The 16,905-nt window shown below is 36.8% G+C and overlaps 1 protein-coding gene across 1 annotated transcript in view; it reads left to right on the top strand.

Moving 5' to 3' along the window:
- Positions 1 to 16,905, top strand: part of FMN1 (formin 1) — a 142,976-nt gene that overhangs the window by 98,648 nt on the left and 27,423 nt on the right. Inside the window, exon 13 of the mRNA XM_085306681.1 lies at positions 2,503 to 2,595. Within this exon, the coding sequence (XP_085162807.1) occupies positions 2,503 to 2,595 (93 nt within the window). The remainder of the gene's footprint in view (positions 1 to 2,502; positions 2,596 to 16,905) is intronic.

Genomic DNA, 16,905 nt, shown 5'->3' with positions numbered 1-16,905 from the left:
GGGCGGGACAAAACGGACCTATGTGAGGATTTGGCTTACCATTTTATTATTGATGATGCTGYCCTCATTAAAACAGCAAGGAGTTGATGAATCATTCCCCTGTATGGGCRTACTGTTGGCAGACAGTCTCTTCCACCCACTGTGCGCACAGGCTGGCGTCTCCGAAGCCTTTACATTATGTTGTGTAGAACTGAGGCAGTTCATGGAGTTACATGGTAGCACTTTCACTAATACTACAAATCCCAGCTTGGCAAAGACCAGCTRACTTTAATATTTAGAATACCACAGCTATTTTAATCAAAATCCCAGATTTAGCCCTTTCATGAAAGCCTTCTTCTTCCAAGTGTGTTTTCGTTTGTATCTGATTTATGATCCCTTTGAACACATTTGCACGATTTTTTGCTCTATCTGTCCCTAGGCAAATTTGATAATGTTGCAAGGTTTCTCAGACTGAAATATAGATCTCATTGATGCTTCTAGCCATTATTTTATTATAGATATTGCACAAGGAATCATTGTTCTGCATAGAATGGTTTGTTCCTGAAAGGAAAACTGAGAGAGTGGAGGGATTTCAGCAGAAATACAAAGTTTTTGAGACTGCAGTTCCAGCTGAAGTTCATGACTGCTTGAGTCAGAAGAGGCTTCATAGCTGTGTGATGTGTCTTATTTCTAGCTTTAGCAAGGAAACACAACCCCTTTATTTAGCTATTTCAATGCAGTTGACCTTAACCAGCGTTAATAAGCCTTCATTTGTCCAGAAGACTACCTTTCTTTTGGTAGACCAAAGGTGTAGTTGTTGAGTTATATGTAAGCTGAATTCAGAATCAATTAAATAACTGACTAAAGAGTAAGAGAAGGATTAAGCAATATAGTGCAAATATTTTATATAATCGATGACTTAACTTTCAAAACATCTGTGTCACTCTATTGTAAACTGGCATGTCTTTACAAAACTTTTTTTTCTTAATTTTAAATTAAGTAAGATTCAGATCATGACCTGATAAAATTACTATCCTTTATCTTTTTCTACTCATGCTCTTGTGATTTGTGGATTCCCACCTCATCACAACTGCTCTTGATTCCCTTAGCTCRAAGATAGAATTTTTTCAGGCCCTACTCCAGTCTGATTTGAGTTATCTCATAAACTTCAGAAAGCAGGCTGATAGGTTTTAGTTTCAGACACATAGGTACTTAGATATATCCAGTTACATATGAGCTAGTCAGCTAGAGAGGGAATGTTCCAAAGGTGTCTTTGAGAGAGGTCTTTTTAAGGATTTCCAATAATGTAATTCCTTAGAGTCTGCCAGGATTTATTTGACTTCCTTTGTCTCTTTCAGTTTTATGGCTTTAAGATGACCTTTATTAACATCAGTAAAAAGGAGTTTTCATCTCATCTTGATATTACAGTTTTAATCAGCACTGATGATGACTTGTGTGTTATCCGGCTCATTTGCCCTTCTCTRCTGTGTCTTTCCTCTTCTCCCCTCACTCCAAATGTTGATCTTCTTACTAAGGTTGATAGGACTTTAGAATTCATTCCTCAGGTTAACTTTTTGTCTATACACTGGTGCTTTTATTTGCCAGTGTTTTCCCTTAATTTCCATCATCTGATTATGATTAATGTTAGTCCTCTCCATTCAAATACATTTTTTTACTGAAGGAGTTTTGTATGTGTTTTCTTTATAATTCAGAAACAATAGATCCCAGTCTTGATCCTTTAAATATTCTTATGTGACATATCTGAGCAACMTTTCTAATAATCTTGTGTTAGTAATGCTTGTAGAAAGTATCTAGCATGCCTTAAATGGTCAAAACACTATACGTTTGGGAAAATCTGTTCTAATGCCTTTTTGAAATACGTTAAAATATGTCCAGATATAGCTGTTATTTTCAGATTATTGTTATTATTATTATATATGGGACTACTTGTAYAAGATTATTATAAGATAATCACCACCTTGCAATCAGTGATTGTGATAGACATGTACATTGTATAGTCATCATATATTAAATGGCTGAAAAAATATATTTACTAATACTTTTACACTTTTTTTCATTCCATATTTATCTGAAATAATTTCTAAATATTACTTTTTGTAGCATTTTTCTGAATATTTTTGAAACATACAGAAAATTAGCCACAAACTTGTAGTTCCTACTTTGTTCAAATATTGAGTTGAAAACTTAAAAGTATTATTTCAGTTATTTTGCTAGATTCTTTCCTACACCACCATAATGTCCCTGTCTTTTTCCCAAGTATTACAGTTTGCTTGAATAACTGAAGAAATCTCCATCTAATTCTTCAAATTTAAATACTGTRTGTACATAAGTTTCATTCCGTGTATGATAATAGTCACATAAAGTTSACGTTTTTAATGGTAAGAGGTATATGTCATAAGAAAATCATCTTACAAAGTGATATGAATTTGAGCTTCTCCAGTGTTGACATCTATTTCTGGTAGATGAATTCTTCCACAAATATCTCTCAACTTCTTTTTGTAGTTTCTGAAAAGCAGATGAAATTAGTTTGCAGAGAATCTTCAGAAGAGCATCTCCAGCCCTTCAAGAAGAAATTAGAAGAGTTCTTCCAGAAAGGTAACCATATTTTTTTTGAAATTATTGGCACTGTGTTTTTTTATGAGGTCTGTCATATATAACGTAAGCTGCTTTAGATAACTGTTGCCTCTGAAAATTTCTACTATCTGTTATGGGTTGTGTTCCTAAAATACTTAATATACATTAATGATCCTGATACACTTAATATACATTAAGAACAATTACACAGATTTTAGACATGACTTKTCAAAGATAATTGTTTCTTTGATCTCACCCATTTTCTACTGATTATTTTCTGCTTTGTTTTTATCATTATTTGTAGGTAAACTAAAGAAGGTTTTCATCATAGAGCAAACTTATCAGATGGAAAATAAATCTTCAAGCTTATAACAGATTAGAATGAAAAATAGCCTTCTAGAGAAAGTCCATACATGAAGTAATGGCATATTGTATCACTAATGTGCTCATTAACTCATAACTAATGTGCTGAGTAAGTCAGATTTAAAGATTTTTCTCTGTGCGAGGATGAAAAAGGCTTAAGGAAATGATTTACCAGGATAGAGTCAGGAGTTACGGGGTCACATCTGAGGGTGCAATTTGTTGATCAGTTCATGACAATATAAATGCAAGTTGCTGCTGCTGAAATGTGTAGCCCTGATACCCTGCTTTCCCAGACCGTTCCCAAATGTCACCTGCGTGTGCCAGCAATAGTGTGTCTGGAGCTGTACAAGACAGACAAAGGAACTGATCATTTTGGGGGGAGCAGTACTTTTTTTTTTTTTTTTTTTAGGACTAATGGCTATTTGGTTAGCAGAGCTAGCGCTGTATTTATGATGACTGTATTAAGAAGTAAATATTACAGAATGGCAAGTATTTGTCACAGAATCTTAAATGGTTTCACAATTTGATGTCTCAGAAGAATTATCTGAACATTTGAGTGGAGGGAGAATGGGTGCTTACTATTAGTGATCATTCAGACTGTTGTAATRGTTTATGATTTAGCTTAATCCTTTTTATAAAGATCCCTCTAATGTCTTTTTAATAACTTTATTTCATGAGGCTATAATATTTAAATAATTTGCTAAATTAAAACAAGATGTTTTAAAAATAGCAGTCCTTGTTAAGCTGTACTGTTAAATAAGCTAATATTCTTTCTCACTCTTCTCCAGGCCATGGACATTAATGGATATATTTGTTTGATATATTTTTTCTTTTAGTTGAAAATTTATTTGGACAGTATTAAAGCTGCAAATTTCTTATCACAAAACTTCTAAAACGCAAATATTGCAGTGGGAATCTTTGTGTTGCAGCAAGATAATTGTGTTGGTCTTTCCAACCTAACTGGAAGTTTTTACTTAGAGTAATAGCGCCARGTTTGGGATATTACAGTATATATTTCTGCAGTATTTTAGGATCTCCAGCATGCTACTTGATCTTGCTTGCCACAGTATTGTAGCATATCAATACAATTATATTTTGTATAGATTATTTGATTCATAATGCTATAGGGATTATCCTGTCAGAGCAATTCAGTACTGAATAATGTTTGTATTCTTTTCTCACTAATAGCCAGAAATGCAGTAAAATGTGCTGCTGAAATGATTGGTACAGATCTGGACCACAATTAAATTTTGACAGAGTCTTGCCAAAACCCTGAGCAAATGTTGACTTCCACATTCATATTGCAGATTCTGTAATTCTTATTACACCCTGGATCTCTTGAGGAATAGCAAATACTTATCACCTTAGTTCCAAGCCGTAAAGCACCCGGTCCAGTACCTGGTTTCTCTCACTAAGCTGAGGTGCCATACTTTCTGATGAGTGGAATCTGATAAAATGACCCAGTTGAAAGACCTTGATTGCAATTAGTTGTGCAACATCATTTCATGTAGAAAACCATATTCCTTGCTGTAGCTGACTTGTTTATACCTATCCCAGTGGAAACTGAGATTCTAATTTTGTCCTTATCTGTGTAACAGAAAAATTTATCTTTATATCTGTGAATGGTATATGTATTTTTTAAAGGATAAGATTTCAGCATGGTGTCCTGGGATAGTGAATTCTTTGCATAATTACTAATTTTACTGGACATTTCTTAATGTTTCAGGTCTTCTGTATTCTGAGAAGAGTAAAAACATATGTATGTCCTCCTTGTTCATTTTTTCATATTTTTCCTGTGTTCTCCTTTGCTTTATAATTTCATATTTTAAGCTAGTTGGTCATACTTTTATTTTTCCTAATTTAACTTCTCATCTTACGATATTTCTTTTTCTTCTACCTTTTTTTCTGAGATGAGTTGTCAATAGGTACCCATATGATTTAAAGCAGTAAATGAGGCATTATGTCTCCATTGCAGTCCTTCTGCTTTATAAAATAATTTGTTTTACCTGTGTGGTGCTGTGAAGGACACATTTTCATTGATCTGCCTATATTGGCATCGAGAACTTCTCTAGATTCCATACAACTAATTGAGAACTTATCAGGGTGAACCATGATGTCAAATCGTTCCATAATACCTGTCATTTCTTAGCTTTCTTAAGTTTTTTGTGTGAAAAAAAATGTACCTCGTGGAAAGGGGTTTGCTGGAATTTGTGGAACTTTTTTGTTGTCAAAGAATTGCAGCCTGTGCTTCTACTATAAAGTGCTGAAGTTCTTGATGGTACTTACCTCCTACAAAAAATGATTGCACAGGCTGAGCTAGCGCCTGAAGAAACAAAGCGGTTTTGTGAAGGGTACACAGATGAGTATCTCAAAGTCATTGTCATTGCTGTATTTAGGTGGCTGCTTGTCTTGCGTTTTTCCACATTGATATATTGTTGTAGTAGATAGTTATTTTGAACTATTTGGTGTTTACTCTCAATTCATTAAATAATTAGCTATTAATTTCCTTAAATTATGTTTTAAATTAAATCTATTTTTTTGGTAGAATCAACATTAGTACTTTAAAAAAGTGTTTACTGACTTTATATATCCTGCTCCTGCCGTTCCCTGATTTTTTTTTCTTGTTTTTTAATATGGGTTGATTTTCTTTCTTCCTGTCATGGGCCTGGTGATCTATAGCAAATTAATTATTTTAATTGTTCCATCATCTCTATCTTTAACTGGTCTTCTATAGATTTTTCTTTTGCTTTCTTTTCTTGTCTATCGGTATTGCTGGCAGCATAGTCAACTGTTAGCAGCAATGGTGTTTGTCAGTTCAGCTGACTGGCAGTAAATGTTCAGCCGTAACATCATTCAGATGTGCTCTGAGTATGTAACAGTAAAGGCAACAGTACCTGCTATAGGTAAGCAGTCTCCTTAGTATTTTCATCAGTGAAAACTGTGCTCTTTCTACAGGTACTTTTTATAGCAAATAACATTTTTTAGTAGGCTAAATGAGATTCTGTTAGAATTTAACTTAGGTCACTTCTACCTAGAATCTAATGAGTTTTACCTTTACATTAAGATAAGATAAGAATTCAGGATGGTCCTCTGTGCAGCCACTCTAGCCTATGCCTGTGATTTACTGATAATTCCTATCTGCAAATTATTTATTTGAGTTGTGATCAGTAGTGCAAATCAATGTCCTTATTCTTCTTTGGAATTGATGATCAGTCTCAATCTAGATATGTCTGTGTGATGATGTTGAACATGCAGACACATAAATAACCCTGAGATGATAATAACCTCTTATTACTGCTCTGACAGATCACTCTGTTCAGTCTACTTTGAACAGTGATGAGGAAAAAGATCCCATATCTGGTTACCAAATACTAAGCCATTCTGTTTCACAGTTGATGTTTTTCCATCAAAGATTGGAAATGGAATTCATTTTTTCTAGTGTAGCCTTTTATAGATCGGTAATTCTGGATGGAGAAAGCTGCTGGAGCTGGTGGTGAATTCCTACTGTCCTTTGTCATTATTGCTATTTCTGCCTCCTGTTTAGCTTTTCACTGCTGTGCTACTATGACTGGGTGGGTACTTTTCCGTTTGTCTCCAGAAAAAAAATATCTTTCATCATCTGTGTATGTCTGTGAATTACTTGTAAGAAAAACAAACTAAAGGCAAACAGGTCTGCATCTTTTAGGAAAAAATGTATTGACTTACAAATCAAAACAAAGAAATATTTAATGCTAAAAGAGAAATAGAATCATATAATCACAGAATCAGTAAGGTTGGGAGGGACCTCTGGAGATCATCTAGTCCAACCTCCCCACTCAGCAGGGTCACCTACAGCATGTTAGATAGGGCTGCATCCAGGCGGGCCTTGAAGATCTCCAGAGAAGGAGACTCCACAACCTCTCTGGGCAACCTGGTCCAGTGCTCCGTCACTCTCACAGGGAAGAAATTCCCCCTCACGGTCAGGCAGAACTTCCTGTGCTTCAGTTTCTGCCCATTGCCTCTTGTCCTGTCACATGGGACAACTGAAAAGAGTTTGTCCCCGTCCCCTTGACACCCTCCCTTCAGGTACTTGTACACATTGATCAGATCCCYCCTCAGSCTTCTCTTCCCCAGGCTGAAGAGGCCCAGCTCTCGCAGCCGTTCCTCRTAGGGCAGGTGCTCCAGCCCTCTGATCATCTTYGTAGCCCTACACTGGACTCTCTCCAGTAGCTCTGTGTCTCTCTTGTACTGGGGAGCCCAGAACTGGACACAGTACTCGAGATGAGGCCTCAGCAGGGCTGAGTAGAGGGGCAGGATCACCTCCCTCGACCWGCTGGCAACACTCTTCCTAATGCACCCCAGGAGACCATGAGGTTCCTCTCCGCCCAACTCTCCAGCCTGTCCAGGTCTCTCTGAATGGCAGCACAGCCCTCAGGTGTCTCAGCCACTCCTCCCAGCTTGGTATCATCAGCAAACTTGCTGAGGAGGCACTCTGTCCCCTCCTCCAGGTCATTGATGAGTAAGTTGAACAGGATGGGACCCAGTACTGAGCCCTGGGGGACACCACTAGCCACAGGCCTTCAACTGGACTCCACACCACTGATRACAACCCTCTGAGCTCTGCCTTTCAGCCAGTTCTCAATCCACCTCACTGTCCACTCGTCTAACCCGCACTTCCTGAGCTTATCTAGGAGGATGCCATGGGAGACAGTGTCAAAAGCCATGCTGAAGTCAAGGTACACAACATCCTCTGCTCTCCCCTCATCTGCTCAGCCAGTCATTCCATCAAAGAAGGCTATCAGRTTGGKTAAGCAGGATTTCCTCTTGGTGAATCCATGCTGGCTACTCCTGATCACCTTCTTTTCCTCCATATGTCTGAAGATGACATCCAGAATGAGCTGTTCCATCACCTTTCTAGGGTTGGAGGTGAGGCTGACTGGCCTATAGTTGCCTGGGTCCTGCTTCTTGCCCTTTTTGAAGGCTGGAGTGACTTGGCTTTCTTCCAGTCCTCAGGCACCTCTGCAGTTCTCCAGGACCTTTCAGAGATGATGGAGAGCRGCCTGGCAACAACATCCGCCAKCTCCCTCAGTMCCCGTGGGTGCATCCCATCCGGGCCCAKGGATTTGTGGATGTCTAGCCTGCCCAGAAGGTCTCTAATCCTTTCCTCCTCAACCAAAGGAAAGTCTTCCCCTCWGCAGACTTTCTCCCTCACTTCCAGGGTGCAGGATTCCTGAGGGCTGCCCTTAGCAGTGCAGACTGAAGCAAAGMAGGCATTCAGTAATTCTGCCTTCTCTGCATCCCTTGTCACCAGGGCCTCTGCCCCATTCAGTAGCGGGCCCACATTTTCCCGAGTCCTCCTCTTGCTGATGTATCTGAAGAAGCCCTTCCTGTTGTCCTTGACATCCCTTGCCAGACTCAATTCCAGCTGGGCCTTAGCCTTCCTCGCAGCATCTCTACCTACTCTGGCTGCATTCCTGTAATTCTCCCAAGCAGCCTGTCCCCTCTTCCACACTCTGTGTATTTTCTTCTGTCTGAATTTGGCCAAGAGCTCCTTGCTCACCCAGGCAGGTCTCCTGCCCCTYYTKCTGCACCTCTTACTCATAGGGATGAACTGCTCTTGAGCTTGGAGGAAGTGRTGTTTGAATACTAGCCAGAATAATTAGCTGGGATGCAAACATTAGAGGTAGATGGAAAGTATTTTTCTCTGAGACATGTCAAAATGCTTTTATTTTCTAATAGTGTCGAACAGAAGTTCAAATATTACCATAGATAATTGTACAAAATAGGAAAGAGAGAGTAGGACTAATTAACTAGCCCACGAGCCTGGAAGTGAAGGAATTGATCTGGAATTCCTGGATTTAAACACCCTATTTTCTTCAAAATATATAATGGTTTATAAAAACTTCATGAAGAACCACAAGTCACATACAGTTCTCTCATTTTTTCACATGCACCTAATTTAAAAGAAAATCCTTTATTCAAGTTAGTTTAAAAATATTTTAAAAATATATATTTCAATATGTTTCTATACATCAGCCTCTATCAGTCTCTTAGTTCTTGTGATTCCCTGGGGCGGTGAAGTATTTTTCCTAGGAAAGAAACTATGCAAGGTGACACAAGAAAACGTTGATAAAAGTAGGCAAATGGCAACAAAAGATGAATCAGGGAAGTTTCAGAGTACATCAGTAAGAATGGAGGATTGCACTGTGCTGCCTTTTCAGGTTTTCCTTTGATACATTTATTGTCTTTGCTCTCAGTTTGTTCTCATTTTCATCAGATTATGCGAGTATAGTGCCCCGAAGACCCTGTAATTATTGAGCCTGTTTCTTCTCCAGTCATTTACATAATAGATTTGAGTTTTTATAATTGGTGGGTAATACTCTGTGTGGCGTTAGAATGCAGGTCCTATAAAGTTCTGCACTGAAGTGCAGAATAATGCAGAAAACCATCTTGATTTGTGGTATTAGAATAAGTATTGGACAAATTTCAAAAAGTTCAGAGGTTCAGTTTAGATAAGTGTCTGAAAACTCAGCTGTTTTTCTGAAATCAGGAGTTAACTGATAATGCTGAGCATCCATTAAGCATATGCTTTCAGTTTTGTTTGTTTAAAAAAGAGTTGTGGCTGGTTTAAGCAAATGTATGAAAAAATTGCCTGCCAGCTCACAGCAAGTATCCAAAGCTCAGATGCTTTTCTGAAAATTCTGGCTTGAAAATAAGACTGGAACTCATAGATACTCAGGTTTTTCTGACACATATGATTTCCCATCATTTCTGGTCAATGTTAAGTGGAAAATGTAAGAAAAAAAAAATTGATTTGCTTTAACTGAACTGTTTACATTTCTGTAATTACAATTAATGCCAATTAAATCTAATACTTGCTGTGTTGTAACAAAAAACAGGGAGAGTGTTATGGAGACTGACATTCTAAAATGCTAGAGGGGATAAACTGTACTTCTGCTGATGTCAGTACTGGTTTGTGTAACTAGATGTAATGTAGCTGAGTGCCTTACAGAGGGAATTAGGTGCCAGAACCCTTAGCTTCTATTCCCAGTTTAGCTATTTGACATATGATGCTAGAATAGTTGGTTAATCTCTTTAGCCTTCAGTTTTCCGGTACATAGAATGTTAAATAATGATACTTGCTATTTTTTATAGTGGAAGATAATCTTTGTAAAGTCTTTTGTGGTTCCTTGATGAAAGACTTCATGTGGAAACTGTGTTAATGCTTCATTTCTCTATTTCATATGCATGATTTTTTTGGAATGGGTTTAAATTATTCCCAAARTAGAAATAATTATTAATAAATTTAATTTTATTATATGCAACAAATTATACTAATTTTATTAGAATATGGAGATCTAAGAATTACTATACACTTCATGTATTGCCAGTGGAATTGTTTTTTTCCAAAAATATTTTCGCTATGTTTTTCCTTTTAAATTGTCTTGATATGCAAAATGAATTGAATTCATGAAATTAATGATTGGTTTGGAATGCACTTTAATTTATAAAATTCTTACTCAGAATTGCTTGAAGAAAAACTACTCTTTGGATACAAGGCTGTCACAAAAAATTAGAATAGCTAAACTAATATGAGAAATATTTAGTAACAAAATACTATACTTTGAAAAGGAGAAGAGAGTATGTTGGTACTGTAGCTGTGAAGCTCACTACAAGGGATGCTGGCAGGTAGCCACTGGTGCTAGTTTTTCATGACCCTTTTTAGTGTCTTGGTGCGTCCTCCCAAGAATAATAGAAATCAGAAAGTGGACAGCATACAGAAGAGGGTGACTAGCTTTAATATAATTTATTTACTATTTCCCCACTTGATTATCTCATATTGTCTGCCCATTGTCATAAATATGGGAATATATAATGCAAGTAAATCCAGGATATTGTAAAAACTGGTCCCAAAATCCCCTTTGCTGGTTCCAGGTCAGAAAGTATTTAAAAACTCCACTCTGGGCTCCATGTCTCCTCATTTACTGGAATGTGTAAATCAAAAAGTCTTCAGGCATCTTTGCAGTTAGCAGAGGAAAAGCATAGCTGCCTCTTTTCAATTCTCTAAGAATAAAACATYTTGATGATGGAGACTTTGTGATTAAAGGAATTAATTTCGTTTACAGCAGAGTCTGGGAAGCAAGTAGTCTGATGTCAGGACAAAACAGTTTTTTAAAATCATTATTAACAGAACAAAAAGCTATTTGGGAAAGGCAGATGATCCACTGAAGTGCCTAAGGTAACAGGGGCATGATGGATGGAGGGGGATTTATCAAGGAGTGTAGATTTGCTGAGGTTAATCCCATAATAGAAGAAATTGTCTTGTAGTTAGAATGCTAGCCTGGAACTTGGGAAACTTTGGTTAGATTCTTTGCTTTGTTACAAGTTTGTGTATCTCTTACACTGTATAAGAGATCAGCCTCCTGCTATTCGTATAGCCTGTAGTCAAGAAGCTGTACGACAGAAAAATAGGATAGCAGACCAAACCATGCTGCAGCRTTCTGTCAGCAGGTAGTGCATTTCTCAGACAAGGTTAGCAACCACGTGGGAAACGTCAATAAATCTGGGTTTTACTGCCAAGTGATTTCTTCTCTATCATGTTAGCCAGGTTGCAGTAAGTGGCTGGGCATGCATCCAATTTGTTGTGCCTTTCAGTGTACTTCTGGTGCAGAACAGGAGCGTTGTTCCACGCTTCTTCATTTGCCTGTTTGAATGCAGCATAGAGGATCATTGAAATAGTCCACTGGAAAAGAAGATAAAATCGAAACTCTGTTAAGGCTAGTCCCCTTCACCTGTATCTTAACTGCTYTCTATTTTATATTATTCTAAGGGGAATACCAAGAAATTAAGAAATGTCRTGGAAGAACAATACACAGGTATACTGATCAAAAGTCTTACATCCTCTGGCATGAAAAAGAGGAAGAGCTGTCTGATTCTGTATGATACTTGAGTACTGGAAAATAGATTATCTCCTGGCCTTTTCAGATGCATGAAGCAATTCCACATGAGTTGTTTGCTCTGGGTCACTACAGCCTGATGCTGTTACTTCCTTTCTCATTCATGTTTCATGCCTTCCTGCCTTTGTATCGTTTCCACCTTGATAATTTTACTTTCAGAAAAATAATTTCTATTAAAATTTAAGTAACAAATGCTCATTGGATRCTGTGATTCTATATTTTCTTACTAATTTGTTCAGTGGTAGGAAGACAAAATAATGATTCGTTATTGGAATCTCTGGTTTGGGGATCACAGAGTTCCTTCTAAGTAACTTGTTGACATATGTTTGACTTTTTTCAAAACAAATCRTTGAAAGCCAGAATCATTTAGACCTTGATTTCAAGAAAGTATCCAGGAAGGTATTTTGATTATTTTTGTTTTTCTTTCCTAATATTCTTACTCAAATAATTATGTTATCACATTACTCTTTACCAGCTTACATTGTTTTCACCCAACTTCACTTCTTTCCATTTACATACACACCGATACAGAATATGCYATTTTATAGTAGCATTCATATAAGAAATTTACCCTACTAATTTCTCTGTTAAYGCTACTGTGGTATATTTTGACTGATAGTGTTTCTGTTTCTTGTTGATTATTTCCTATTTGTTCTTGGCTATATAGATACTCCTTGTCTTGAATGTGGTTCTTATGCTGTAGATGCTCATATGTGGTTATTTATTCTGTTTATCTGGTAGTACTCTTTGTATTGACCTAGGCGAAGCATCCTTCCTTTCTTGGTTCGTAGTCTATTTGATTCGAGTGTAGGAGCGTAGGAATTTCTTACATTAAAGCAAACAAAAGTCTTTTCACTCAAAACTCTAGTGCTTCAGCAATCAACAGTATAAAGTCAAGAATACTCAAAGACACCATTATCAGTAGCATTTTTAAAATATAACAAAATTTTGTGCTTCTGTCTTACTACTAACAGGAGGTATCCTTATAAAGTTTAATACAGTCAAAAATAAGGAAGAAATTTACACTAGTACTTATTTTCTTTGACAGTCTGACATTACACTGTTGTTTTAAAAACAAATATAGAAATTATGTTTCAAGTCTTTGTTCCTAGCTGTTTGGTTTAGCTTGTATGTACTTTACTTACCTAAAATATCAGAAAACTCTGCAAAATATTTAACATTCTTGCTTCTTTACAACAAAAATAGAACCTTTTGCCAATGAAGGATTAATATTAACAGAAATAAAGATATCATGAAGTCTTAGAAAAAATACTCTAAAACTGCATATAAACTAACTCACATAGTTGTCTTTAAACTAGTAGTGAATTTGTCTACCTTAATCTATATATTGGATCATGATACTTGKGTTCCATTTTATTTGTAAAGCTTTTGAACCTTCTTTTAGTGCTGAATAAACAAAGCAAGAAAATTGAGAATGAATTTTAAAAATCACTGAATTTCAACCGCATTTGTCTTTTTAAATGCAGTACTTAAAAAAACAGCAGAAGAGCAATAGTGTTTAGAAGGATCTCATAGTTGCCCTGATTTTTTGTTACCTGCAATTAATATAGCTGCTTCTGTCAACTAGAAAACATTTTTCTGTGAAGGTAACCAGTTCTACAGGATATCGGATGCTATTGCTGACACTGTGACTGTTCAGTCTGCATATCAATACTGATTCTCCATTTTGTGAATAAACTGTGCAAATATGAAGACTTTTAACTTCAAAGCTTTATCTTCTGTTCTACATATCATAACTCTTTTTCTCCTTCATTTGTTTTCACTGAGATGTTTTATTATCTCTGCCACACATATGCAGTTCTCACATTAAACAGTGTGGGAGGATATTTATGTCCAGTGTCAAACATGAAAAATATGTCATACTTCCTTGCAATGATAATGTTTGCTTAAAACTTTTTATCCTTCCCAGCAATGACATTACAGACCTTGCGAAGTTTGTGTTTAGATGTGGAACGCTGTTTTATATGCCAGCAGCAGAATTACTTTAATCTTTCAAACTGTTTGTGACAGTCATAACTGTTTTCATCATTCAAAGATCTGTGTATTTAAACAGATGAAAGAGTGATTTACATAAATTGGCRTGAGCCTGCGAAGCACAGATCCTTATTGCTGTGGTACTTGGAGATTTTACAGTTAGACAATAGCCTCAGTCCGTAAGACACCAAATAAGGTGTCCTGGAATGTGATTGTATCCATATGCCTCTAACTAATGCAATATTGACACAGGGAGCTGATTCAAAGAACAAGAGTTTGCTCTGAAATGAACATGTTTCTTCCCATGCTAGCAGAAGAATTACCAGCATCAAAGTTCTGAAAATTGTTAGTTGAAAATACGACTTTTCAGAAATTTTTCAGTCAGTTATTTTTGAGACAGGCGTACATCTGATTGCTATAATCAGTTCCACTGTAATCACAAATTGCTATAAAAATTGAAGGGTTAAATTCCACTAGAATGCAGAATACAAATGTAATTTAGGAGCACTTATAATTAAATGTGCAATAAGTCATCCTCTGTTGGAAGCCAGGGAAAGAATTTCTGAGACCACAGTTCCTTCCAACTTTTTTTTCAGTTGGATTGTCTGTGTTACACTGAATTATGGTGGCTGACCTAAAATCGTTGGCATTACATAACAGAGGAGGATTTCCTATTAATGGCAACTGAGTGACAAAATGAATGTTAGTATCAAAAATGATGATATATGTGATAGTTATAACACGCATATCTAGAATTACTGATACCTTTATTATAATCACTGTTAGCTTGTCTGCAATCTGACATTTTCTTCTTAAATTCTTATCAACATCCATATTTTCTATTCAATTACTGTGGATTTTTTCCAGCACTCATTAAAGGCCTGTAATCAAACTGAATCTTAGGTCATATGTGTTGCATTTCCATAGGTATCCTGTTAGGTTGTTCTTTTCGTGCTTTCCTCTTCTTTACTGTATTGTATTGAATTTCCTGCATGATCTCCAATTTATCTATTTAGTATCTTGTTGTGTCTCACTATTCTCTGCAGCTCCACATTAGAATGCAGCTGGATTTTCTCCATCTCTTCCACGGCACGTCCTGGTCTTATAACATCCTATTTATGCTGCTGTTGAAAGTTATTGTACTAAGAGAATTTAAAAATCCCTCTGCAAGCTTTCCTTGGCAAGAAATCAGGATACTTGCTGATTAATTATTTTAGATTATATTTTCAGTGAGCAAGTTGCTTATATGAATGGAAGAAATTACTGCAAGGAAAGAACAGAGTCACAAATTAGAAGGGATAGAAGAGATTAAGGTCCTTATTTAAGTAGTGAAAGATGTAAACACGCTTTTTCTCAGAAGACTTTCGTAACCACTATCATACTGGTCACTCTCTCCTCGTGTTTGTCCCTGACCTCTGTAATTTCAGATGATACCCTATGGATCAAGTTTGCAAATACCTTTCACTATAGCATTTCCTACTTCTGGTTTGTTGATCATTTTTCTCAACCATGTTTGTTACCTGTGTAGACAATGAATATCCTGTTTTAAAGTTTTTCACAAGGGATTGATACAGGTATGTGTTGCTGAAAATTTGAGCAAGAAAATGCAGCTCTCTGGATTAGGATCTATAATGGTGTAAGCTATAGTTTTCTTTGTGAAACAAATAATAACAGGTGAAGTCTGTACGCCAGACATGAAGTAACCATCAAAAAGAAAATTTTTTTGAAGACATAAAGACAAGTAAATTTGACATCCAAACTTGATGAGTAGGGTCTAGTAGAACCATTTATTCTGAGAACAAAAGCAACCATCACAGTATTCTAGGGGAATTCTGAGACGTTTGAAGCTAGTTAAAAGACAAAGGACCAGGACGCTACTAAACTCTCATAGTTGGAGAATGGCAGAGTAAAAAGATGATCCAGTGTGATTACAATTGCCATATAAGACACATACTCCTAAATCCAAGAAGCATCCCTGATTTCCAAAGGTCTCTTCAGCTTCTCTTGCAAGCTGTACATTCTTTGCTGTGGTATCTTTATGTCTAAATACTTCAGATGCCAGGGCAAGGTATTTAAAATACTTTGCACTGAAATGCAATTTCAGTGACTTTGTCCTGGCTGTTTTGGTCAGCCTTGAAGGCTTACTGCTTATCGAATTATGATCGTATCATTCCCTTGGATTTTCTTGCATTTCTGTATTTTTTACCTTCACAGAGACTAGGCTTCTTCTGAGTCATGTCTGGCATGACCTTTCATGATTGATGTTCAACACTCTGTTCAACGCCACAAATAGCTTTGTTGTGAAGCTTTAAATTCTAGTACAAGTATCCTAATTCCAAGAGTTTTCGTCCTAGTACTGAAACTTAAAAATAATTTATCCAATTTTGGGATCCTAATAAATACCTTTGTTCTGTGTGATTTCCATTCTTATAGGAATGTTTTTTCCTGAGCACTTACAGTGCTTCTATGTGTCAGCGTACCAGAGGAGCAGTCAGTAGGTTTTTTTTCTCTTAATAGATGTATGAATGGAATTGGAACTGTATTTCTGTCAGAGCGTATAAATCAACCCACTCATATTAGTTTCAGGAGTTTTTTAGCTATCTAATCTTTATCCAAAGTCAGCTAGTTTCAAAGTCTAAAAGTAAATAGAACTTCTTTGCAGCTACTGTAGAGCATAATTTGGGATATAAATAATTGTACAAAACGTGTTTAAAGACTTTCATCCTGAAAAGACTAGGCAGAGCCCGAAGATGCCTGCCTGCCGGCGTTGCCGCCTCTGGAATGGAAGGTGGTGGCCGGGAGTTCTGGTGCCGACCCGGGCAAGCAGATCTGACCAGGGCAGGAGGGTAGCCTCGCTGGCCAAGCAGGAGCACGGAAACGCTTATACGCGTGGAAAGGAAAAACTGCTGTATGAAATCTATCTGTTCTGATTGTCTGTAATGTTAGCAGTGCAGTTAATCAGTGTTTTTGACGCGATTCTGCACCTTTAATTTTTGCCCAATGGGCCTGGCCCAGGTTTGACTGAACTCATTTAAGT

The sequence above is a fragment of the Rhea americana genome, unplaced genomic scaffold, assembly GCF_003343005.1.
Source record: "Rhea americana isolate MKP2758 unplaced genomic scaffold, rheAme1 scaffold_245, whole genome shotgun sequence".
NCBI lineage: Eukaryota > Metazoa > Chordata > Aves > Rheiformes > Rheidae > Rhea > Rhea americana.
This window is presented reverse-complemented; position numbering and strand designations above follow the sequence as displayed.